General features: G+C 37.4%; 1 protein-coding gene across 2 annotated transcripts; it reads left to right on the top strand.

Annotated features, from left to right (window-relative positions):
* The first annotated feature begins 283 nt into the window (after positions 1-283).
* Positions 284-12,696, top strand: FUNDC1 (FUN14 domain containing 1). Of its 2 annotated transcripts, none has more exons than XM_004435011.3 (5): positions 284-374; positions 1,085-1,241; positions 4,597-4,672; positions 9,037-9,165; positions 11,185-12,696. In XM_004435011.3, the coding sequence occupies exons 1-5, from the start codon at positions 347-349 to the stop codon at positions 11,260-11,262; spliced, it is 468 nt and encodes a 155-aa protein (XP_004435068.1). In that variant the 5' UTR covers positions 284-346; the 3' UTR covers positions 11,263-12,696. The 2 variants fall into 2 exon arrangements, with proteins under 2 accessions (XP_004435068.1, XP_087283207.1); XM_087427081.1 differs by lacking the exon at positions 284-374 and adding an exon at positions 447-774.
* The last annotated feature ends 11,494 nt before the right edge of the window (positions 12,697-24,190 follow it).

Consider the following 24,190-nt stretch of genomic DNA (forward strand, 5'->3'; position numbering starts at 1 on the left):
GCCCCCTCCCCTCCAGCCCTCAAGAGCTTTAAAACAAAATAGAGTAACAAAATTTAGGTTATGGAAATTCCAGGTGGGGTTGGGGTTGGAAGCAACCGTTGCAGGGGGCAACGGACTACAACTCCCACAAGCCCTCGTGGGGCTGCTATCCGACCCCCCCCCCCACCTTGCGCTTGCGCAGAAGACCCTGCGCGGAGAGGAGGGGGCGGGGCCAGGACAACGTGCCCGGAGGAGGAGGAGGAAAAAAGAGACCATAGACTTCCACCTGGGCCTAGAGCGGCTCTTAAAAGAGTAGGGAGAGAAGGGCGGGCGGGGACCATCTTCAGAGCAGGCCGCTGGCGGTATCATGGCAACCCGGAACCCCCCTCCCCAAGGTGAGCGGCCGGGGCCCGAAGTAGGATCTCAGACGCGGCTCACAGCTCTCGACCTTGTACCCGGGGCGGCTTTTCCTTCCCCGGCCCCAGGGTTCCTGGGGCTGTTTTTTTGAGGCAGCCCCTTTGAGCACTTCCTCCGAACTAGACTCTCCCTCCCCTCTGGGCAGAGCGCAGACGAAGAGCGACCTCCGCCCCCATCACAGCCCCACCTCCTGCCTTAGCTTCATCTCTGGCCCTGGCCGTTCATTTCCATCTTCAAATGCCTTTTTTTTGTAGTCTTGACTCCGAAGTAGTTTCTTCTTGCCGGGCCCCTAACCGATTCTTTAAGAAGAGGACCTCCTCTTTATCCCACTGATGAAAATGGGCCCAGCTCTTGCCCTGACCCTACTGAGATTTGGGGGTGACCCTTCCTGCTGTGTTACTGACCTGACCCTAACAGATTTGGGGGGTGACCCCTCGCTGCTGTGTAACTCTGACTTGTTCCTGGCTCAGACCCGCAGGCTGGGCCCTGAGACTTTGGAAAGGAGATGCCAGGCTCTTGACTCTTGAGGCCCTAGTCTCAGGGATTGGGTTTAACATTCTTAATATTTCCATCTGGGCATTTTTAGCTGTAGGCCAAACGTAACAGTGAGTTATAACAGATAAAAATGTGTAGGACATTTCTGACTTGGTTGACTCTAAATTTATTTTTTCCATTTTGTATTTTGAAGAATATGAAAGTGATGATGACTCTTACGAAGTGTTGGATTTAACTGAGTATGCGAGAAGACACCATTGGTGGAATCGAGTGTTTGGCCACAGTTCCGGACCTATGGTAGAAAAATACTCAGTAGCCACCCAGATTGTAATGGGTGGAGTGACTGGCTGGTGAGAACAACATGTTTTTCGTTAAATTTCATTGGGAGCCTGACTGCTGCCCTTTGTACATGGGCCAGTTACTGTGCACCCTCAATGGCTTTACTCTGTTAATCCCAGAAGAGCTCTACCTTGAGGCTTTTCTCTGTGATATGACTGGTGTGATCTACACTCAGGGACTCAGTGTTGAGTTTTGGTGATCTGCCTACTCCATGCCTACACTGTTCCACTGTTCCCTCCTCACCCTTCCTTTGATTCTTTATGTATTTTCTCCCTTCTCAGATTGAGCAGATGTAGTGGATCTGATTCAGTAATAGTGGGTAAAGAGGAAGAAACATATAAGAGTTAATTATATGTAAGTCATTCTACTTGTTCAGTGCCAATAACTGGAAAAACCTGTGAGAACTCCCACAGTAGAACTGGTCTCCAGGATTTTCAGCCTTGTAGAGAGTCATGTAAAATTCTCATTATGATACAGATGATTCTGTTGATTTTTCTGGGTAATTTAGATTATAATACTTTGAAGAAGAGTTGTAGAACATTGGGTCTTTGTTTTAATAAAGAACTGATTGCTTACACTGTAATAATAATGTGGAGTACATTAAGGAGGAGCAGTTAATAAGTATTAACCTTAACTAACCAGTTAACGTTTCAGATCACGATTACATAATTGCTTTCTTGGAATAAAAGATTAGCCAAATAAGGGTTAGAAATAAGTTTGACCATTTATTTTGAAAATGTTCATGACTGTAGAGAATTTTTGAAATTACTGTGGGTGCTTAACTTGTGAAGAACCATTTTTTTTCTTAGATTCTAAGTTAAATTCATCTTACATTATTTAAATTTAATTTAATTTACATATTTAAACTTCATAAGTATTAACTTTTTTGATTTGTGTTTTACATGCACCTTGGAACAATGGTGCGCTCCTCTATGCCTTTTTGTAAATACCATTTTATGGTAGAAACACTCATTGTGAAGATTCTGTGATGCAGAGGTATAGTATTTACTCATGATGTGTACTTATTAATGCTGCTTATGCAAAAGACTGCAATTAGAAGAGAGATGCCTGGTCGGGGCCCTGGTTGTTAAGATGATTCTCCTCAGGTTGGTTGTACCTTGATTATCATAGTTCAGGGTCTGGCCCTCTGCTTAAATAAGCTCACAAGTTGGTGCCGTGGGTGATTGGTTAATGTGAGTCTGGGCCTAAAGTCCCATCTGAAAAGAGACTAAAAAATTATTGAGCAGTAGAATTATCAAATCATTGTGTATTTTCTCCTTGTAGGCCAGACTCAGGGAGAAGCCCCATATTTGGCAGAAGTTTGCTTGGAAAGCCTAGAGACAGAGCAGGGGGAGTTAGTAGGTTTATTGTAGTGACGCATGCCATTAAGCAAAGGATGGACATGCTTGTGGAGCAGCTCCCTGGGATATTGTTGAGACCTGGCTCCCTTTCTGAGCCTTTGTTGCTGACTCCCCTACTGAGGGACATAGTCTTTATCGTAATACATGTGTTTGCTTTACAGCCAGGTGTCAGCCCAGGAGCTGTGTAATAGGACTAATATTACACAGGTGATTTGTTGCAGTGACTTTAGATTCAGTGTAGTAAATTTTTGCAATTTTCTTAGTGTGTAAAACTGATGTAGTATTGTGGCGTACGTTAAGGAGGAATGGTTAATAGGCATTAACCTAACCAGTTAACAATTCAGACCAATTCTGGACATGAATGGGAGGCTAAGGAGATTATACGTAGCTGCAGCTAACTATAGGTTTTTGATCCAAGTAAGAAATTGATATTAGGAAAGGTGGTTGCTAGGAGAGGTAGGAGGTGTGAAGACTAGAGAGCCCTTAGTGTGTTCTGGAGGCAAGGTAATGATGCCTTTGAGAATGGAAAGAAGACAGTCAAATAATGTTTTGGAGATAGACTGTATAGAATTGGCGATCAGTTGGACCCCGAAGGTGATGAAGAAGGTAAAGTCCGAGATGAACATGAGGTGGCGAGCCTAGAGAATGGTGCTATCCCTTACAAATTGGGACCTTAGCAACAGTTGGTTTGGCTGGAAAGATGTCTGCTTTGGGATATTTTGAATATGTGGTTCTGAGTGCTAAAGAAGGCCATCATGTAATTGGAAATATAATATTTCCGCTTATGAAGGTGTATTAGTTTCCTCAGGCTATTGTAACGAAGTACCACAACTAGGTGGCTTAAAACAAGAAAAATTTATTCTCTCACAGGTCTGGAGGCTAGAAGTCTGAAAGGTGTCAGCAGGGTTGGTTCCTTCTTGGAGACTGAGAGAGAGAATCTGTTCCATGCTTTTCTCCTAGCTTCTGGTGGTTGCCAGCAATCCCTGGAATGCCATTCCTTGGCTTGTAGACATATCTGCCTCTATCATCACATGGCCATCTTCCCTCTGTATGTCTCTATGACATATTGGATTAAGTCATATTGGATTTAGGGCCCACCCTACTCCAGTATGGCTTCATATTAACTAATTACATCTGCAGTGACCCTTATTACAAATAAGGTCATGTTCTGAGGTTCTGGGAAGGACATGGATTTTGGAGGGACAGTATTTAACCCAGTATAGAAGGCTAGAATTAGAAATCTTGGATTCTTTTGCACACTATGTATTTGGAATACTGAAGGGAATATGAGCTCACTGAAGGAGAGAATCACAAAAGAAGTATGGGTTGATATTCTTACAGGATAGATGAGACGAAACAAGTTAAATATAGAGATAGATAGATTTAGATATAGGTAAGGAAGCCATGAGAAATGTGGGCTGACAAGTAGTCATGAAGGTGGAACTCCAGCTGGACCTTAAAGGGTAGAAAAGCTTTAGATCGGCAGAGCTAGGTAGAAACTCCTAGAAACAGGGAGATTAATGGCTTGAGCTATGCTGATCACCTATTTGGAGGCTAATCAGATTGGAGCCCAAGGTTTGGGTAAATGGTGGTCGGCAAGGTGTGTGGAACATCTTGACTGTATTAAAAAAAACAAAACAAAACAAATCTCTTTTATTATGGGGAATTTCAACTTATACAAATGTAGAAGAAGAGTGTAATGAACCCCTGAGTACTCAACATTCAGTTGCAGTAGCCAATCTTTTTTCCTATAAATTCCCCTCTTCTCTTCATCCCTCATTTTGAAGCACATCTCAGACAATTTAGATTGTGCACTTTTGACTAGCCTATGTAACTGAAGGGAAACACGGAGGGTTTCTGAGCAGGTAAGGGACATGATCAAAAGAAATTGGAAGACATTAAGATTTTATTAGGAAAGCAATGGAAAGTAGAAGAGGGAGAGAGTTTAGTGCATCACTGATCTTGTCTTTTGTCATTTCACCTTCTATCATTTCTTTCATTAAAGGTGTGCGGGATTCTTGTTCCAGAAAGTTGGAAAACTTGCAGCAACTGCAGTAGGGGGTGGCTTTCTTCTCCTTCAGGTATGTCAGAGCTTTAGGTCCTTGCCTCTGCTTATATATGTAACCCTTGGGAACTGAGAAAGTCAAGTTTAGCCGTTGTACTCCTGTCTGTTTTAATAGAAGATGGAATTTTTCTTTTAGGCGTAAGTTTATGGAAAAACAAAAATGAGTTTTTGAAAGCTGGCATCTGTTATGAAAGACAACAATTCAAATACTTCTATGTTCTTTAAGTGAAATTTGACCCCAGCTATTAAAAAGACAACTAGTAAAATTCGAAGTGCCTCATTTTTTTTTATTACTTACCTAAGTTTCCCTCAAAGCATCTCCCTAGCAAGATAAACATTTCATCAATAATATAACTTACTCATCCTGAACATTTTAAACATATATTTAAAATGCACACAGAGTTTATAAAATTCAAAAGTTCTCTTTCCTTCCCGTTTCCTTGCCATGCAGTTTTCCTTCCCAGGGGAAATTGCTGTTAGCAATTTCTAACGTGTTTTTTAAAACTAGGGGACCATAATAATATAGAAAGTGGAAAATTGGGTTTAAAATATCATCCATAATCGTATTTCGGGGGCAGGTAGATTTGAAATTTCACTTTTGTTCATGTTCCTCTAAATATAAGGCTTAAAAATGCTTTGCTGTTAGATGATGTTTATCAGGATATTTTCTGGCATTCATGTCTGTTTGGCATATATTTTCCCAAAAATATCATTCCCTGAAGATCAAATACAGTAAATCTCCGAGTTGAAAATCTCTGGGAATGAATGTTAGCAATAATTTGAAAGATACAGAGAACTGTCAGTTGTACTCGATTTAAAAAATGATTGATGGTCATAGCAACCAAAATCTGACTTCAGCACCTAAGCCATTGATCATGTAATAACAGTGTCATTGCCTGAAGTACAAAGGGACTGGATTCGTATGTGTTACGCACAGATTTTGAGTTGTTTACTAAATAGCTTTTTAAAATATATATATTTTCTTCCCGTTGGTGACGTTAATAGGAGTAATTGCTTATTTCTTGTGGTAAGAGGTAGAAAAGAATATGGTTAATATCTAAATTTAGTCCTTTGGATGATTATGCTAGCATTTGTACAGAAGAGAATTTTATTTAAGCTGATTTTGACTTGGGTTTATGTAGAATCAAGAACATATTTAATTCTATAGCTATTTTGAAAACTCATTTGTCCTTTCGTTTAGTGGAAAAGGGTACTGGACTGAAGCAGAGTTGCCTAAAATGTTCATGGAATAGAGAGAATAACATTTCAGTCCACTCTGCATGTCAGTTTTTCAGAAGTCCATTTCAGTCTACTCAATATGCACCATCAAATCCACGTTTTGCCATTGCCACCTATTTCTCCATGCTTAGGCCACATATTCTTTGAAGTCACTAAGCAGAAGAACATGGGACCCATCTGCATCAAACCAATTTTTCCCACGAATATGACTTACATTGAAAACTCAGTAGAAGGAAACTGAAAGAGGAAATAAGAATAACAAATGGCTTTTAGGATAATTGCCTGTTAGGCCTACTTCCATATTTTTGTTACATTTACTTATATTTAAAGATAAATATTAGTTTACTTAAAACTTTGCTAGAAACTCAATACTCTAGTAGATATTTATCATACTGACATCTTAAATTCAGTTTTTATTTTTTCAGTTATACATGCCCATAATCCAAAGGGTCAAATACACATACAAGGCTTGTTACAGATTAATCTTCTGCCTCTATCACTACCCCCGTGTTTGAACTCTTAGCTGATTCTTAAGGTATTTATCTCCTTTATTCTAAACAAATTAATTGGCTTCTCATTATGGAATATGAGAATTTAGCTCTCATTTATTGAACTCTCTGTCCCCCCTTCCCATCTCACACACTTGCATGCTTCCCCTCACCCCTCGCATCATCTGAGTGTTGTTATTTCATAATTGTGTCAGATCATTACCTGGAGTTCACTGAGCTCTTTGAATGTGTAAATTTATGTAAATCATATTTGGGAAGGTTTTGGCCATTATTTCGTTAAATATTTATTCTTTTCTATTTTTTTTGTGAGGAAGATTAGCCCTGAGCAAACATCCACGCCAATCCTCCTCTTTTTGCGGAGAAAGACTGGCCCTGGGCTAACATCCGTGCCCATCTTCCTCCACTTTATATGGGACACCAACACAGCATGGCCTGACAAGCGGTGCGTCGGTGCGCGCCCGGGATCCGAACCCTGGCTGCCAGCAGCGGATCATGCGCACTTAACCGCTACGCCACGGGGCCAGCCCCTGTTCCTTTCTATTTTTTCTCTCTTCTGAATGTAACTCTATGTGCATATTAGGCTTTTTGATAATGTCCTGAGGTTTTGTTCATTTATTTTTTCAGGTTGTATAATTTCTAGTGATACAGCTTCAAGTTCGCTGACTCTTTCCTCTGTCATCTACCTTCTGCCATTAAGCCTATCCAATAAATTTATTTCAGATACTGTATTTTCCAATTCTGTAATTTCCATTTTGTTCTTATTATATTTCCTATGTCTCTGGCAAGATTTCTTTTCATTGATGACAAGCAGTTTCCTTTACCTCATTGAGCATAGCTATAATAGCTGCTTTAAAGTCCTGATAATTCCAGTATCTGGAGTGTCTCAGGGTTGGCATCTATTGATTTTCTTTTGAGACTAGGCCACATTTTCCTGTTTTATCATATATCAAATAACTTTAGATTTTATCCTGGGCATTGAAAATGTTTTGTTGTGGAGGCTCTGGATTCTGTTTTATTCTTCTGAAGTGTGTTGATGTTTTGATTTTAACAGGCAGTTAACTTGATTAGACGCGAATTGCAAACTCTTTCACTTGTGGTGGGTAGCAGCTCAAATTTCAGTTCATTTCTTTTAGCCTTAGCCAGAATGCTTGGTTCTGCCCCATGAATGTGTGGTTCAGGACTTGGGCTCCCCTTCTGTAGCTCTCTCCTTTCTGGCAGCTGTTATTGTCCTGAACTCTGTCCTCTGGCTCTTCAGGCAGGAAAGATGGCATGTTTTCTATTAGTTTTAGCCACCGTACAACTGCATCCTCCCCTCAGGATAAAGCCAGAAAAATCGGCAACTTGCCTTTTATTGGTCCCTTCCTACAAGTTTCAACTACCCTTCAAAATCTGCTTGCTTTTTTAATTGTAGAGCCCTTGTATTTTAACCAGGGTTTATAGTTGCTATCTGTAGGAAGGTCTCTGAGGTTCATCATTACCTCCGCGCCTTTGACCCATATTATCATGTCAGGTACTACCAGGAAAAGCTTTCACTTGCCATTTGATTTGATCACCACTCTGTTTTGCTGAGGCCAGAGTTTGAAGTGATAGTACGTGAATAAACACAGGAAGAAATGCAGATAAATAAATTCTTCTATGGAGTCATTCACAGTGAAAATGGAACCTAAGATTCCCACCTATTTATATAAAGTCAGATATTTTTATTATTTGAAGTATATGTGTGGTTTATAATCAAAGTGGTGTATTAAAAGATTACAAAGAAAGCATAAGCTTGATAGAAGTGATTTATAGTGGTATGCAAGGCTTGATTGTTTACTACTCGTGATTCTTTATATTTTGATTTTATTATTTGGAGGGACTAATTTACTGTACTGGCTTACACATACACTGTTATTCCTGTTTACATTTTGCAGTGTCTCAGTAGCACTATATGAGAATTTTTCTTATGGTTAATAGGTATTTAGCTCTAGTTTTATTAAAAGGATTTATGGCATGAATGTTGTGTAGGGCATATTTCTTTTATATTCCACTTTCGAAAGCAATTACCAGAAAGTATTCTTAATTTAAGTAGAGTCAGAGTTAGTGAAGAGCCTTAATCTGCTACTTTAGATTTCTTTAGTGACCTAATAACTGGTTGGCTTCTGATCCCTTGTAATTAAATATCTATTTAATTAAAAGGTACTTTTTTATTAGCTGTATAATTGTGATAGTCCCTGTGTCTTTTTAGTTAATTCCCAAATTCCAAAAGTTATGATAGAATTATAGTCCAGTTGTAGTACAGTTTTTGGAATCTTTTCCCATCGTGTACTATGCTTTTCTTAACATAGTCTTCATCATATCTAAATAATTATTTATGCTTAATGTCTGTTTTCCCTAACAGACTTGAAGCTCTCTGAGAGTGGGGACTTTTGTCTCCCTTGTTCCTGGCTATAGCTTGGGAGTCTAGAATAGTGCTTGGCACAGAGTAGGAACTCAGTATCTGTTCAGTGAATAAATTAGTGAGTAAATTGTGATTTCTTACCTATAAACTTCATAAATGTCTTGAAATCTGAATGTTCATATATTCCTGGGTAATAGATTTGTTAGCAAACCTGGTGGTTTAGAAGTAACCATTTTTATTACATTTTTGCAGATTGCCAGTCACAGTGGCTATGTGCAGATCGACTGGAAGAGAGTTGAAAAGGATGTAAACAAAGCAAAAAGGCAGATTAAGAAACGAGCAAATAAGGCAGCACCTGAAATCAACAATATAATTGAAGAAGTAAGACAGTGTACATTTTTGGCTCCCCCCTTTTTTTTAAATGGGTCTCACTTAGCAGAAAATGTGACTAGGGATTATCTTCTTTTAGAAAAATTGGTGTCTTTGGTCATATCTAGAGTGTTAAGTAAAATCTGGGATCAAACCACCATTTAAATCAGTTGTTATTTTTTTTAGTAGTTAACATAGTTTCCCCTGCCCATCTCCCACCTACTTTGATCTGCATGTAAAAGCTGATAACATCAGTCATGCTCCGCATAACGATGTTTTGGTCAACAGTGGACTCCATAATATGACAGTGGTCCCATCAGATTAGCACCATGTAGCCTAGGTGTGTAGTAGGCTATACCATCTAGGTTTGTGTAAGTACATGCTATCATGTTCGCACAACAACGCCTTTCTCAGAACATAGCCCCATCATTAAGCGACACATGACCGTATTCTTCCAGAATTTTTTCTCTGCTTTTACAAATGGGTGCATATGTAGACAAGGTGTGGTAAAACTAAAACTACTTATTCTTTTCTTGAGATGGAATAGTATGAAAATGTGTATATTTTATTACTATATTAGTTTTATTAATATTTTTTATGTGTATTTAATCTATTTTCTTCTTATACTCTGTGTTGAATTGAACTGAATCAAATACTCTCTTGCCTTTGTTTTTGTGCTATCCTTTTACTTGCCCCAACTTTTTATTTTGAAAAATTTTGAATCAGTTGAAAAGTTGAAAGATAAATACAGGGAACACCCAAATACCCTTCACCTATTCACCAGTTCATTCACATTTTGTATCATTTGCTTTATCCCTGTGTGTGTGAGTGAGTGTGTGTGAGATTTACACTTTTTTTTTTTGCCAAACTGTTTAAGACGTCATGATTTTCACTTTTAAATACTTTAATGCATATTTCCCAAGAGTACGGGTATTCTCCTATACAACTACAATTACGCTATTAATCCCCCAAAATTTAACATGATACAATAATATTTCCTGATATACAGTCTGTATTAAAATTTTTCCAGAAAATATCTTTTATAGCTTTTTTTCCCCAATCAAGAATTATATATTGCATGTGGTTGTCATGTCTCTGAAGTCTCCTTTAATCTTAAACAGTCCCCTCATCTGGGTTTTTTTTTTTTTTCCTGTCTTTCATGACACTGACATTTTTGAAGCATCTAGGCAGAATATCCCACAGTCTGGCTGTAATTGCTTCTTCATAATTTTATTTGGGTTAAACATTTTATCAAGGTGATTTTTTTTGATCCTGTATATTTTTTCTTACTGGGTAAGTAGACTATTAATAAATATCATTGTGCATGTTGTGAGAATTTGTTAAATAATCTATGTTAATAACTTGCTGAGTGGACCATTTATGCCTGCCCTCTGAGTAGATTTCTTTTTACCTGAGAGATTATTGCTGCTCATATACCTGTTATCTCAGTAGCCACGAAGTTCACTGGGTCTGGCTGGGGGCTCTAGGCTCCTTCGGTCTGTAATGGACAGCCCTGGCATTTGCATGGTGGTTGGCACCTGCAATAGTTGGTGCACAAAAATTTTTGCTGAATATTTGTTGAACTGAGAAAAACAGCTGAAAACATTACTTAGCTCCAGATTCAATAATTAGGAGTATTTTTTAAAATTTGTGTCTATTTTTCTTATTGTGATAAAATATATATAACAAAATTTACCATTTTAACTATTTTTAAGTGCACAATTCAGTGGCATTAAGTACATTCACGCTTTTGTGCAACCATTACCACTGTCTATTTCAAGAACTTTTTTATCATCCCAAATAGAAGCTCTAACCTTTAAGCAATAACTTCCACAATTAACCCCTCTCCCCAACCCTTGGTAACCTCTGTTCTACTTTCTTTCTCAATGAATTTGACTGTTCATGTAAGTGGAATCATACAGTATTGGTCTTTTTTTTGTCTCCTATTTCACTTAGTGTAATGTTTTCAAGGTTCATTCATGTTGTAGCATAATTAAGAGTATTTTTGTTTAAACTTACTTTATGTTTCAGGCAACAGAATTTATCAAACAGAACATTGTGATATCCAGTGGATTTGTGGGAGGCTTTTTGCTAGGCCTTGCATCCTAAGGATATGAATGTTCTACCACAGTGGAGTCTCCTGTGAGAAGAGAAGTGGTGGCAACAAGGTGGTCTCTCAGCATTACGCGCTGCCAGGTTCTCCAGGGCAACAAGAGACAACTAGCTGGACAATACCAAACTCACAACTTAGCATTTTGCTGTCTGAAGCTTGGCAAACTAGTATCTGCTGTAAAACAACCTATATGGGATGTGTACAATAGTATTCCTGAACAAAACATGGCTTTCATTACTTTTTTTTTTAATTTTCATTTGTTTAGAAATTAGCCTATAAAATATCACCATTGGGTGTAGATATGGAGGAAAAAAATCTATTGGATATATGCCCCAGTGAAATACTATCCTTGTTTTATTTAAATAAAATGTTCTTCATTGTGCTTTATAGTATAGTGCTAATAGTTAAAATTTTGTATTATAGCTTCAACATTAGGGCTGACTTTTTTTTTAAAGATAAGTTTGCAATAAACTGAAGAGCTGTAATGCCCTTTTGTGGAAGGATTTAGAAATAATAGAATTATTAAAGATATTAAGCAGATTTAATGCCAATTTTTAGGTTGTTTTTCCTTGCAAGTCTTACTTTGCTTATATAATAATTGTAGTAAACAGTTTCAAGGAAGGCTCTTCTAAAGAAATACATGTCTAAAGCTCTTTTTCTTTTTTTGATGTCTGTAGTTGTAAAAATGTCTTCTTGTATATAAGCTTCTAATTTTTTAATTAATTTATTTATCCTGGCAGCCTGGACAGAACTAATGGTTTTGAGGGTACATATAGTTGGGTCACTGATTAATTTTATTAACCTTGAGTGAACTTCCTTTCTCATTTCTAAAAATCCTGATTGTTATTTTGGCCCCTTCTTCACAAAGAGGTAAAAATCATTTTAAAATACTTAGTAGTGTAGTATGAATTTGCTGTTTGAAGAACAGTGATTTTCTATATAATCATGAAATTGTAGCTTGAAGAGAATTGTCTCCTTGACATAGTCTGAGATGTAAATGCTAAGGCTTTCAGCTTTTTGGTAGCATTATGTTGCTTGAACACTAGACCAGTTGACTTGTTTCTCAGGGCCGACATCACACTGCCTCAGAGGCCCTTTGCCCGGAAAAGCTTTCTATATTGTTTGTTTTGTCTGTAGAGTTCTAGGTTGGAATTGGGAAAACCAGCAGTACAACATGTGTTGGAGTCTTCAGATTGGAAAGACTTTGCAGATATTCAGACTGTCTCCTTTTGATAGGAAGTCCCATAGCATATTTTATGTATTGTAAACATAAAGCATTTCATACTTTCAAGATTTGTTACAGTCTGTGTGCTTTCATTATTGCAAGACTCCTTAAAATTGAATGTGGGATTGATCTTTGTTTTCTTCCTTTACTCTCATTAGTGCCTCAGATACAATGCTAAATAAAACTCAGACTTTCTTAATATGAAGTGATTTTGCTTATAAATGCTTGTTTTGTCTTCTTTGAGCTTTTCTCTATTTCTGCCTTGCCAAGCTTTTCATTGCTCTGGAATTAAAAGGGAAAAATATTCTACATTAGGTCGAGCCTTGGCTGGGCTTCTGTGCGCCATGTCTGTGGGATGCTTTCATCTGATACAATGAGGCAGGCTACTGTGGGGAGCTCTAGCAGCTGACTCAGTTTGTACGTTTTGGAAATATTTATAGTGTCTGTTCTGTGTATGATACACTGTGGGGGGGTACAAAAATGTCTGCCTTCAAATAGAGACTAAAATATTCCTATGTGACAAGTTATGTAATAATATAGGAGGACCTAGCGTATGATTTCGTGGCAAATAATTGGTAGGGATAATTGCTTTCAGAGTCCAAACGTGAATGAAAGCTGAAAAAGATAGTACTTCATTTTTACCTATACATTTCCAAATATCTGTTGATTTGTTTGAAAATATTTGTCTACAAATGCGAAGTATTATCAGTGCTCTCCATACTGTCTCCTCTCAGTGCTCCTCCTCCTCTGTCATATCTGCACTATTTCCCCACTGGTTGTATGCTACTTGAGACAATCATGTGTTAATCAATCTCTAGCTTGTGAGGCACACTGTGTAATGCTTTGCTCACGGTAGGTATTTGGTTAATGTTATGAATGAGTGAATGAGTATATGAAAAGCGTATTATTGTGCTAGAGTTGGTGTCAACCTATGAGAAGCCTTTCTCTGTAGCAGTCTAGTGAATCAGAGGCTCCATCAGAAACTACTTGGTGGGGTTTGGTTGGAATGAAAAGCCTATAGCCTGCCTTTGTCTAACATAGGGATTTTTATGTTTGAGGACATAAAGGCTGTTTGAAAGATTTATTAAAACTTGAGTATATGGAATACAGGTATTTTGTGGCCTAAGCTTTGGAAGATATGTAAGGACATTTTGACTGATTTTTATTTTTTATTCTTATAGCCCTCCCAAACCCCCTTCACAAAAAAGATGATTTTTGTTTTCTTATTTTAAATGCAATATGAATTAAATACATTCATTATAGAAAAATACATCAGCATAAAGAATATATAGAATGTTTATAATATAATGTACTTAGAGATAATTATTGTCTGTATTTTGGTACATAGCCTTTGGAGTCTTTTCTGCTTGTGTGTGAACAATTTTATGTGTATTTTGTATAAAAATTGAGTCACACTACTATTTTATAAATAGTTATTTTCAGTTACATATTATGAATATCTTTTTAGTTTTCTTTTGTGAGGAAGATTAGCCCTGAGCTAACATCTGTTGCCAATCCTCCTCTTTTTGCTGAGGAAGATTGGCCCTGGGCTAACATCCGTGCCCATTTTCCTCTACTTTATATGTGGGACAACTGCCACAGCATGGCTTGGCAAGCAGTGTGTAGGTCCGCGCCCGAGATCTGAACCTTCTGAACCCGGGCCGCTGAAGCAGAGTGCGCAAACTTAACCACTATGCTGCTGGACCAGCACCGGTGGATAACTTTTATAATAGTAGATACACTTATGATGACAGAAAGATATAATACAAGTGCCCACCCTTGTCTTTAGGTGGGCTTTATGAGCAACCATTATTAAAAGTTCCTTTTTTATATATATTTTAATATATTTATACTTTTTTTTTTTTTTTTGCTGAGGAAGATTAGCCCTGAGCTAACATCTGTGCCAGTCCTCCTCTATTTTATATGTGGGTCGCCATCACAGCATGGCTGATTAGTGGTGTAGGTCCGTGCCTGGGATCCGAACCCACGAACCCGGGCCGCTGAAGCGGAGTGCGCCAACCTCAACCACCAGGCCAGGGGGCTGGCCCCTATTTATGCTTATTTTTATTTTCCATGTTTGGATAGTGTATATTGAATGTCCACTCTGAAAGGTAAGGAATTTTGTATATATCCACTGTTTCCCCTTTCTTTTTTTGATTGCTAATATATTTTTCGTTTTTCTAGAAGATGGCTTTATTACTTTAAATATTATACCTTTTCTGTCCTTCTTTACCAACTTTAGATAATATCTGCTAATTCCCTGTAATTAAAGATGAAGAAAATAAGCATACCTCTTCCCTGCCACCCTCTGGCCTCCTGGTTTTTGTTAAATTGTTATTACTTTTAATGATACATGCAAATGATAAAATTCTATACCATTATTAAGAGGAATGTAGAGCTATATAAATTGATCTAGAAAAATCCACATTTTAATGATAAAATCAGGTTACAGTGTGATCCCACTTTTTTGAAAAACTATACAGGTGAGCGTAAGTATGCATACAGATGTTCATAGAGGCTGTCTCTGAGAGGTTGGGATATAGAATTTTCACGTTGTATTTTCAACATTTTTATGTCATCTGTAGTCTTTACAGTGAGTACCTATTAATTTAGTTAGCAGAAGTTATTTTTTTGGAACCAGGAATGGGAACTTAAAATTAATAGGTTATTGCTGTTTTAGGGGGCCTTTTCTTTTTAACTTTTTTTTCTTCATTCACTGACTTTATTTTTTAAGTTATTTTTGTCAAAATAATGCACATAGTTCAAAAAGTCAAATAGTGTTTGAGTACAAATAAGGCCTCTAAAGAAAGGAGCACTTCTCTGCTCTACCTCTCTCCAACGTAGTGGCTTTTTCCCCAGAGAAGTTTCAGCTGTATTAGTTGTTTCTCTTTGTGTTTACTACAACCATATTTCTTAGACTTTCTATTATGATAAATGACTTGGGCTTCCTATTATGGTAGATGTGGATTTAGCTCTGTAACACCTTCCTTTTCACATCTTTGTGATAACAATTTATTAAATTTCTATAAAGTTTTATACATTATTGTGACAAATATTGTTTACTGTTGAATAAGGGCACAACTTCCTATAGGTCCCTTTGTGTGGGTTCTGCTGGAATCTAGCCTTAGTCTAATCCTCTGAATAGCTCTGGAGCACTGAAGGACACTGGCTGACAGAGTAATGGCCCTCCAGAGATGTTCAAGTCCTAATCCCCTGAACCTGTGAATACATTAGGTTACATGGCAAAGGAGAATGAAGGTTGCAGATGGAATTAAAGTTGCCAGTCAACCAATCTCAAAGAGATTATTCTGGAGTATCCTGGTGGGCCCAGTGTACTCACAAGAGTCCTTAAAAGAGGAAGAGGGAGGCAGAAGAGTCAGATGTGACTATGGAAGAATGATCAGACAGATGCTATGTTGTGGCTTTGAAGATGGAAGAAGGGGGCCATGAGGCAAGGAATGCTGGTGACCTCTTGAAGCTGGAAAAGGCAAGAAAAGATTGTTCCCTATTCCCTCCAGAAAGGAACACAGCCCTGCCGACACCTTGATTTTAGTCCAGTGAGACCCACATTGGACTTCTTACCTCCACACCTGTAAGATAATGAATTTGTGTTGTTTTAAGTCACTATATTTGTGATAATTTGTTACAGCAGCAATAGAAAGCTAATGCTGGCACCACTGAGTTGTCTCCCTTTGTGGCAAGAGAGCTGGCTTTTTATATCCCCCTATCAGTCTGGCACTGGCTGCAGTCTGTCCTTAGGGCTTGGGGTGGGTAACCTCCCAGCAAGGGAGGCACTGTCCTGCTGAGAGCAATTCTCAGGGGAATGGTGCAAGTGTCAGCCATCAGCAGCTACTGCTATAGCTGGGCAGTGAGTATACTGGCCCAATAAAAGGGATCTGAGCAGGACACCAGGAGTTTCCGCTACAGTGGGTAAATCTAAGCCAACATTGCATGTGTAAAACAATAGTTACATCTAGTCAGGTGGAAGGGCAATAAAACAAATGTAGAACTGAAATATTTGGATTTGTAATGTAAAGTCCTTGTATTGTTCCAAAACATTAGTTAACCTCACACTTTGAGTATGCATGCATGTTAAAATTTTAAGAGTGATTCCTAAATGAATTACTTACTGTTAGTTGTGAACAAATACATTTCAAACATACAAATAAGCAATCCAATCTAAATGAAGGCAGGAAAGGAAGAAGAAAGAAGCGTAGAGAAAGCAGAGTAAACAGGAAGCATAAAATAAGATGGTAAAAATAAATCCCAAAATATCAGTAATAGCAATTCAAAAGGAAAAATGAACAGAATTCACAATGTGATTTTATATAAACATCATTCTATGTAGACTCAAATAGTGGGATTAGAGCCACAGAAAAGGAAATGTTTATAAAACGTCACTGTTCAGTGGAGATGTAATAAAGCCTCTCTTAATTTTCCTTCTAATCCTCCTGCCCCCACCCCCAATCTGAGACAGACTCAGCACCTAGTTTCTTATATCTCATGTGTTCTTTCTTGGATTACTTATATTTTCAGTTGAACTATTTTATTGAGTAATTCTTATAGGTGTGGAGTAAACTTGACAAGTTCTTGTATACTTACAATACCTTTTGTCCTCATACAATTCAAGATTGACAATACTTTTCCCTTAGAATTTTGAAGACATAGCTGCATTATATTCCAGCTGCTGTTGCATGATGTCAGGCTGATTTTGAACCTTTCTGGGTAACCATTTCTTTTGTATTTTTTTTCTTTGAAAGCAGTATGGATTTTTTTTCTTACCTTGGAGTTTTGAAATTTCATAAATTTGTGTCTAAATGTGTTTTTAAAAACTAAATTAGAGAACTTTAAAAATGCATGTTAGTGTCCTTTTGTTGTGTGTTCTTGCCATTACAGAGAAGATACACACAGCTAACATTTGAAAACCAAGGCCAGTGGGGCAGTCTAAACTCACTCCCTAGATTGTGAGATTGAGAGCCCCAAAATAAGTGCTCAGTAAATATGAGAGGGAGGGATTCAAAATCATGGAAATGAAACACAATGGTTTCCTTTCATTGTACTCAGCATTTCTTAGGTTTTTTCATTTTGAAGATTCATGTCTTTGCCTCAAGCAAATTGTACTTTTTAAATAGACTTTATTTTTTAGAATAGTTTTGGTTTACAGAAAAATTGAGCAAATAGTGCAGAGAATTCTTATATCTTGCCCCAACACACACACAGTTTCCCCTGTTGTTAACATCTAACATTAGTGTGGTACATTTGTTACAGTTAATGAACCAATACTGGTACATTATTATTACCTAAAGTCTATACTTTATTCAGATTTAGTTTTTACTTAATATCCATTTTTTGTCCAGGATCCCATCCAGGATATCACATGACATTGAGTTGTAATGTCTCCTTAGGCTCCTCTTGGTGTGACAGCTTTTCAGACTTGCTCTGTTTTTGATGACCTGGACAATTTTGAGGAGTACTGGTTAGGTATATTATAGAATGCCCCTCTGTTGAACTTTTTCTGATGTGTTTTCATGATGAAACTGGAGTTAACAGGCTTTCAGGAAGAAGATCACAGAGGTAAATTGCCATTTTCATCACGTCAAGGGTACATGCTATCAACATGACTTCTCCCTGTTGATGTTGACCCTGATCACTTGGCTGAGCTGGTGTTTGTCAGGTTTCTCCCCTGTAAAGATACTCTTACTCTCCACTTTCCATTACTGCACTCTTTGGAAAGAAGTCACTATGTACAGGCCACACTTAAGGAGGGAAGAATTATGCTGCCCCTCCTTTAGTGTGGAGTGTCTACATAAATTATTGGACTTTTGCACAGGAGATATGTGTTTTCTCTCTCATTTATTAGTTTATTCAATCATTTGTATCGGTAAGGACTCATGGAGATTTATTTTATGCTTTGGACTATAATCCAACACTACTTTATTTATTTTACTGCTCGAATTCCAGCTTTGTCCATTGGGAGCTCTTTCTGTTGGCTCTGATGTCCCTTTGATATACTCTCATCAATATATTTAGCAAATTGTATTTTAATAATTGTTTTGATTATTTCTTCCCTGACATAGTGTCTATCCTCTACTTCTGGAACACTGATTAGATTTTTGAGCTCCTAGATTTTTCCTTTGTAACTTTTTAATATTTTCCGTCTGTTTTCTTTTTGCTCTATATTCTAGGATAGTTCCTTAATTTTACTTCCCACCAATTTGGTCTTTTAGGCTGGTTTTATCATTCAGCCTGTTAATTAAAATATTTAGGTCAATAATTATATTCATTCATTCGTTTTCTGAGAACCCTTTTTGTATCTCGGGTTGTTTTTCATTGCAATCTGTTTGTATTTTACTTTTCTGTTGTGGGATTGGTTTTTCTCAAAGACCTGGCAACTCTTGGCTTTCAGTTTATATTTTTGAATAAAAGGATTGCTTTGGTTAGTATAGATAGCTGGAGTGGATTTTCTTTGCAGCCCTGCAGGTCTGCTTTCCTAACAGGCGGCTCCTTTGAAGAGGAGGACTGGACACAGGTTCAGTGGGAGAGGACAGGTTGTAGCAGCAGGAGGCCTTCCTTGTAGATAGGTGGGGGGCAGGGAGTAGTAGGCAAGTGTGATTAGGTGGAGGACTAGATTCAGGAGAGCTACAGGGATGGAGCCCGTTTTTTGTTTTGTATTCCCTGTCCTTGGGATAGTGCCAATTCTACTTTCTCAGGTTTTTATGCCCTCATTAGGGCCACTTTCTTTAGAGAACATTCTTGAACTTTTCCTGACAGCACTTCTGGTCAGGTGAGGGAAAAAATGGCCCAGGTGGAGAGAAAGGACCCTAATTGTCCCTACTCATGCCAGTAAGTTTTGAAAATACATGACTTTGGGAATGCATACTTCCCCACCCACTTTTCTCAAGGCTGCTTTGGCAAGAACCCTTCTGATGACTTGATCTGTGGTTTCCTATCCTCTGACTTCGCTTTTGATCCCATCTGCTTTCAAATGTCTCGAATTTCACAAAGTTTTTGGTCTGTGAATGACACCTTTATTTTCCAGCACAGTTACAGTTTTTAAAAACTTTTTATTATGGGAATTTCTAAGTATGTATAAAAGTAGAGGGAATTATAGAATGAAACCCCATGTACCCATCACTCAACTTCCACAATTATCAGCACATGGCCAGTCTTTTTTAAGCTACAGTCCCCCACTATCTTTAACCACCCCCACCAATTATTTTGAAATATATCACAGGTATATCATTTCACCAGTAAATACTTCTGTATGCATCTCTAAAAGATAAGAACTCTTAAAAAAAAAACTATATTACTGTTCACACACCAAAAAATTAACAATAATCCCTTAATACTATGAAATATCCTCTCAGTATTCAAATTTCCTCAATTATCTCAAGTTTTTTTCTTTTTAATTACAGTTGGTTTTTTCAAATCAGTATCTAAACAGGGTCCACACATTGTGTCCGGTTGCTGTTGAGTTTGTTAATTGTCTTTTAATTTATTAGACCCACATCTTCTTTTTAAATTTTTTCCTTATAATTTGTTCGTTGAAGAAATCAGATCATTTTACTGTGGAACTTCCTATATTTTGAATGTTACTGATTGCCTCCTTGTGTCATTTAACATTTCTTTTGGCCCCTGTGTTACCCATCAACTAATAGTTAAATCAATGGACATAATTAGATTCAGGTTTGATTTTTTTTTTTTTTTGGCAAGAGCATTTCCTAAGTAGTGGTGTGTGCTTTCTGTTGTATGGCAAGAGGTGACACATAATGTCTGGTTATTTCTCTTTTGGGGGCATTAAAATTGATCAGTGGCTTCAAGTGGTGTCAGCCTAAATCAACCATTATAAAACTTCCCATCAGCTTATCAATTAATGTTCTGAGCAGCCATTAATAGTGACTGCCTAGATCCATGATTTCATTTGAGATTACAAAATAGTGATGTTCTAAGTTAATTATTTGTTCTCAAACAAATAATTTATAAGCTTGAATTCTTTTAGAAAAAAACGTTTCCTCATCAACTATTTGGTTACTTTTAGATACAGTTAGTTATGGGAAAGGCAGGATATGAAAATTTCCATGAAATGGATGAAGTTTTCAAAAAACACAATTTACCGAAATTTACTCAAGAAGATGAGAATCTGAATAAAACCTGAAGATTCTTGTATCTATTAAAGAAATTGAATTCACAATTTAAAGCCTCCCATAATGAAAACTCTGGGCACAGATGGCTTCAATGGTAAATTCTTTCAGACATTTAAAGAAAAAAATGCCATTCTTATTCAGACTTTTCCAAAGAATAGAAACAGAAGAAACGCTCCCAAACTTATTTTATGAGGCCGTCATAACTTTAATACCAAAACCTAACAAGGACGTTACAAGAGGAAAATTAAAGTCTAATGTTTCAGCATGGCAATAGATGTTAGCTCAGGGCCGGTCTTCCTCAGCAAAAAGAGGAGGAGGATTGGCATGGATGTTAGCTCAGGGCTGATCTTCCTCACACACACAAAAAAAGTCTGATGTTTTCTAAGAATATAGACTCCAAATTCCTAAAAGAAATATTACAAATCAAATCTAGCAATATGTAAACAAGGTCATGACCAAGTGGGATTCATTTGAGAAATGCAAGATCGGTTTAACATTTGAAAATCAGTGTATTTTACCTCATTAATAGAATAAAGGGGTAAAAAATCAAAACAGTATGGTACTGGTACAAAAACAGACACACAGATCAATGGAACAGAATTGAGAGCCCAGAAATAAAACCACACATATACAGACAGCTAATTTTCGACAAAGGTGCTAAGAAAATACAATGGAGAAAGGAAAGTCTCTTCAATAAATGGTGTTGGGAAAACTGGACAGCCACATGCAAAAGAATGAAAGTGGACCATCTGCTATCGCCATTCACAAAAATTAACTCAAAATGGATCAAAGACCTGAAGGTGAGACCTGAAACTATAAAACTCATAGAAGAAAATATAGGCAACACACTATTTGACATTGGTTTTAAGGGAATCTTCTCGGATGACATGCCTACCCAGACTAGGGAAATTAAAGAAAAAATAAACAAGTGGGACTTTATCAGATTAAAGAGCTTTTATAAGACAAATGAAACCAGAATCAAGATGAACAGACAACCAACCAGCTGGGAGAGAATATTTGCAAAACATACATCTGACAAGGGGTTGATCTCCATAATATATAAAGAACTCACACAACTGAACAACAAAAAAACAAACAACCCGATCAAAAAATGGGCAGAGGAAATGAACAGACACTTCTCCAAGGAAGATATACAGATGGCCAATAGGCACATGAAAAGATGTTCAACATCACTAATCATCAGGGAAATGCAGATCAAAACAACACTAAGATACCACCTCACGCCTGTTAGAATGGCTATAATCACCAAGACAAAAAACAACAAGTGTTGGAGAGGATGTGGAGAAACAGGAACCCTCATACACAGCTGGTGGGAATGCAAACTGGTGCAGCCTCTATGGAAAACGGTATGGAGATTCCTCAAAAATTAAAAATAGAGATGCCCTATGACCCAGCCATCCCACTACTGGGACTCTATCCAACGAACCTGAAATCAACAATCCAAAGAGGCTTATGCACCCCTATGTTCATTGCAGCATTATTCACCATAGCCAAGAAGTGGAAGCAACCTAAGTGTCCCTCGTCTGATGATTGGATTAAGAAAATGTGGTATATATATACAATGGAATACTACTCAGCCATAAAAAATGACAAAATCGTCCCATTTGCAACAACATGGATGGGCCTGGAGCGTATTATGTTAAGTGAAATAAGCCAGAAAGAGAAAGACAAACACTGTATGATCTCACTCATATGTGGAATATAAACCAACACATGGACAGAGAAAACTACTGTGGTTACCAGGGGCAGTGGGGGTCGGGGGTGGGCACAAGGGGTGAAGGGAGTCATATATATGGTGATGGACAAACAAAAATGCACAACCCAAAATTTCACAATGTTAAAAACCATTAAAACATCAATAAAAAAAAATATTACAAATCAAATCTAGCAATATGTAAACAAGGACACTATGTCATGACCAAGTGGGATTCATTTCAGGAATGCAAGATCGGTTTAACATTTGAAAATCAGTGTATTTTACCTCATTAATAGAATAAAGGGGTAAAAAACCCATATTATCATTTCATCAGATGCAGAAAAAGCATTTAATGAAATTAAATAATATTTATCATAAAAAATATAGACTTTCAACTAGCTAAGAAGGAAACTTCCTCAGTCTGTTAAGGGTGTCTACAGGGGCTGGCCCCATGGCTTAGTGGTTAAGTGCGCGCGCTCCGCTACTGGTGGCCCGGGTTCAGATCCCGGGCGTGCACCGACGCACCGCTTCTCCAGCCATGCTGAGGCGGCGTCCCACATACAGCAACTAGCAGGATGTGCAGCTATGACATACAACTATCTACTGGGGCTTTGGGGGGGGAAAGGGAAAAAAAGGAGGAGGATTGGCAATAGGTGTTAGCTCAGGGTCATTCTTCCTCAGCAAAAAGAGGAAGATTGGCATGGATGTTAACTCAGGGCTGATCTTCCTCACAAAAAAAAAAAAAAAAAGGTGTCCACAAAAAACCTACATCATACTTAATGGTGAAATATTGAGATCAGGAATGAGACCAGGAAGTCGATTTTAACCACTTCTTATTCAGCTTTGGACTGGAGGCTCCAGCCAGTGTGTCAACAAACTTGTGGATTTCCCCGATCTAATAGGTGAGAAATGGTATCCTTGTGTAACTTAATTTGCCTCTCTTTTATTACCAGGGAAATTGAGCATCTTTTTATATGTTTAAGGACCATTGCATTTCTTTTTCTTGAAATATGTGTTCTTTTCTCTTTGCTATTTTTCTATGGGGCAGATGGCCTTTTTGTTCTCAATTTTTAAACAAACAGTTAAAGGAAATTGAACCTTTATCTGTGATACAAGTTGCAAATATTTTTTCCTTATTTGCCGTTTGTCTTTTTCGTTGGTTTGTGATATTTTTTGGCATGCAGTTTTCTGTTTTCAATTTTATGTGGTCAAACTTAGTAATATTTTTCTCTTTTTGCTTCTGGATTTTGAGTCCTAGTTAGGAAGGTTTTTTATACTCCTGAGTTATAGAAAAATTCACGTATGATCTCTTTTAAACATGTATGGTTTAATTTTTTCCTTTTAAATCTCTGCTCTATTTGGAATTTGTCAGATCCTGTTTTATTTTTTTCTACGCAGCTAACAAGTTACCCCAGTACCATTTATTAAAGGTCCGTCTTTCCTCCACTGTATTAAGATGTAGGTGGGTCCATTTCTGGATATTCTGCTCATGTGCCAATACTCAACTTTTAATTATTGAGGCTTTATAATATATTTTTTAAATAAGCTTTATTTTATTAAATTTTTTTAGATGGAAATATAGGAGAATGCTTTATTATTTCAATAGGATGGATTTTTTCAAAGGAGCAACAATATATACACCATAAAGGAAAAAAAGGTAAATTTAACTATATCAATAGTTAAAAGTTTGGTGTCATAAAAGACACCATTAAAAAGGTTTAAAATCAAGGATATGAAAAGACATTTGACACATACATAATGTACAAATATTCTAAACTATATTAAGAACTACAAATCAAAATGTAAAAGACAACAAAGCAACTCACTAAACAGGAATC

Source organism: Ceratotherium simum, chromosome X (genome assembly GCF_057802395.1).
Source record: "Ceratotherium simum simum isolate JZ-2026a chromosome X, ASM5780239v1, whole genome shotgun sequence".
Taxonomy (NCBI): Eukaryota; Metazoa; Chordata; class Mammalia; order Perissodactyla; family Rhinocerotidae; genus Ceratotherium; species Ceratotherium simum.

Coding starts and splice junctions, on each gene's coding strand:
- FUNDC1 (XM_087427081.1), top strand. CDS start 729: ATGAAAATGGGCCCAGCTCTTGCCCTGACCCTACTGAGATTTGGGG. Junction 1,242..4,596: donor ATGGGTGGAGTGACTGGCTG/GTGAGAACAACA, acceptor CTTTCATTAAAG/GTGTGCGGGATTCTTGTTCC. Junction 9,166..11,184: donor TCAACAATATAATTGAAGAA/GTAAGACAGTGT, acceptor TTTATGTTTCAG/GCAACAGAATTTATCAAACA.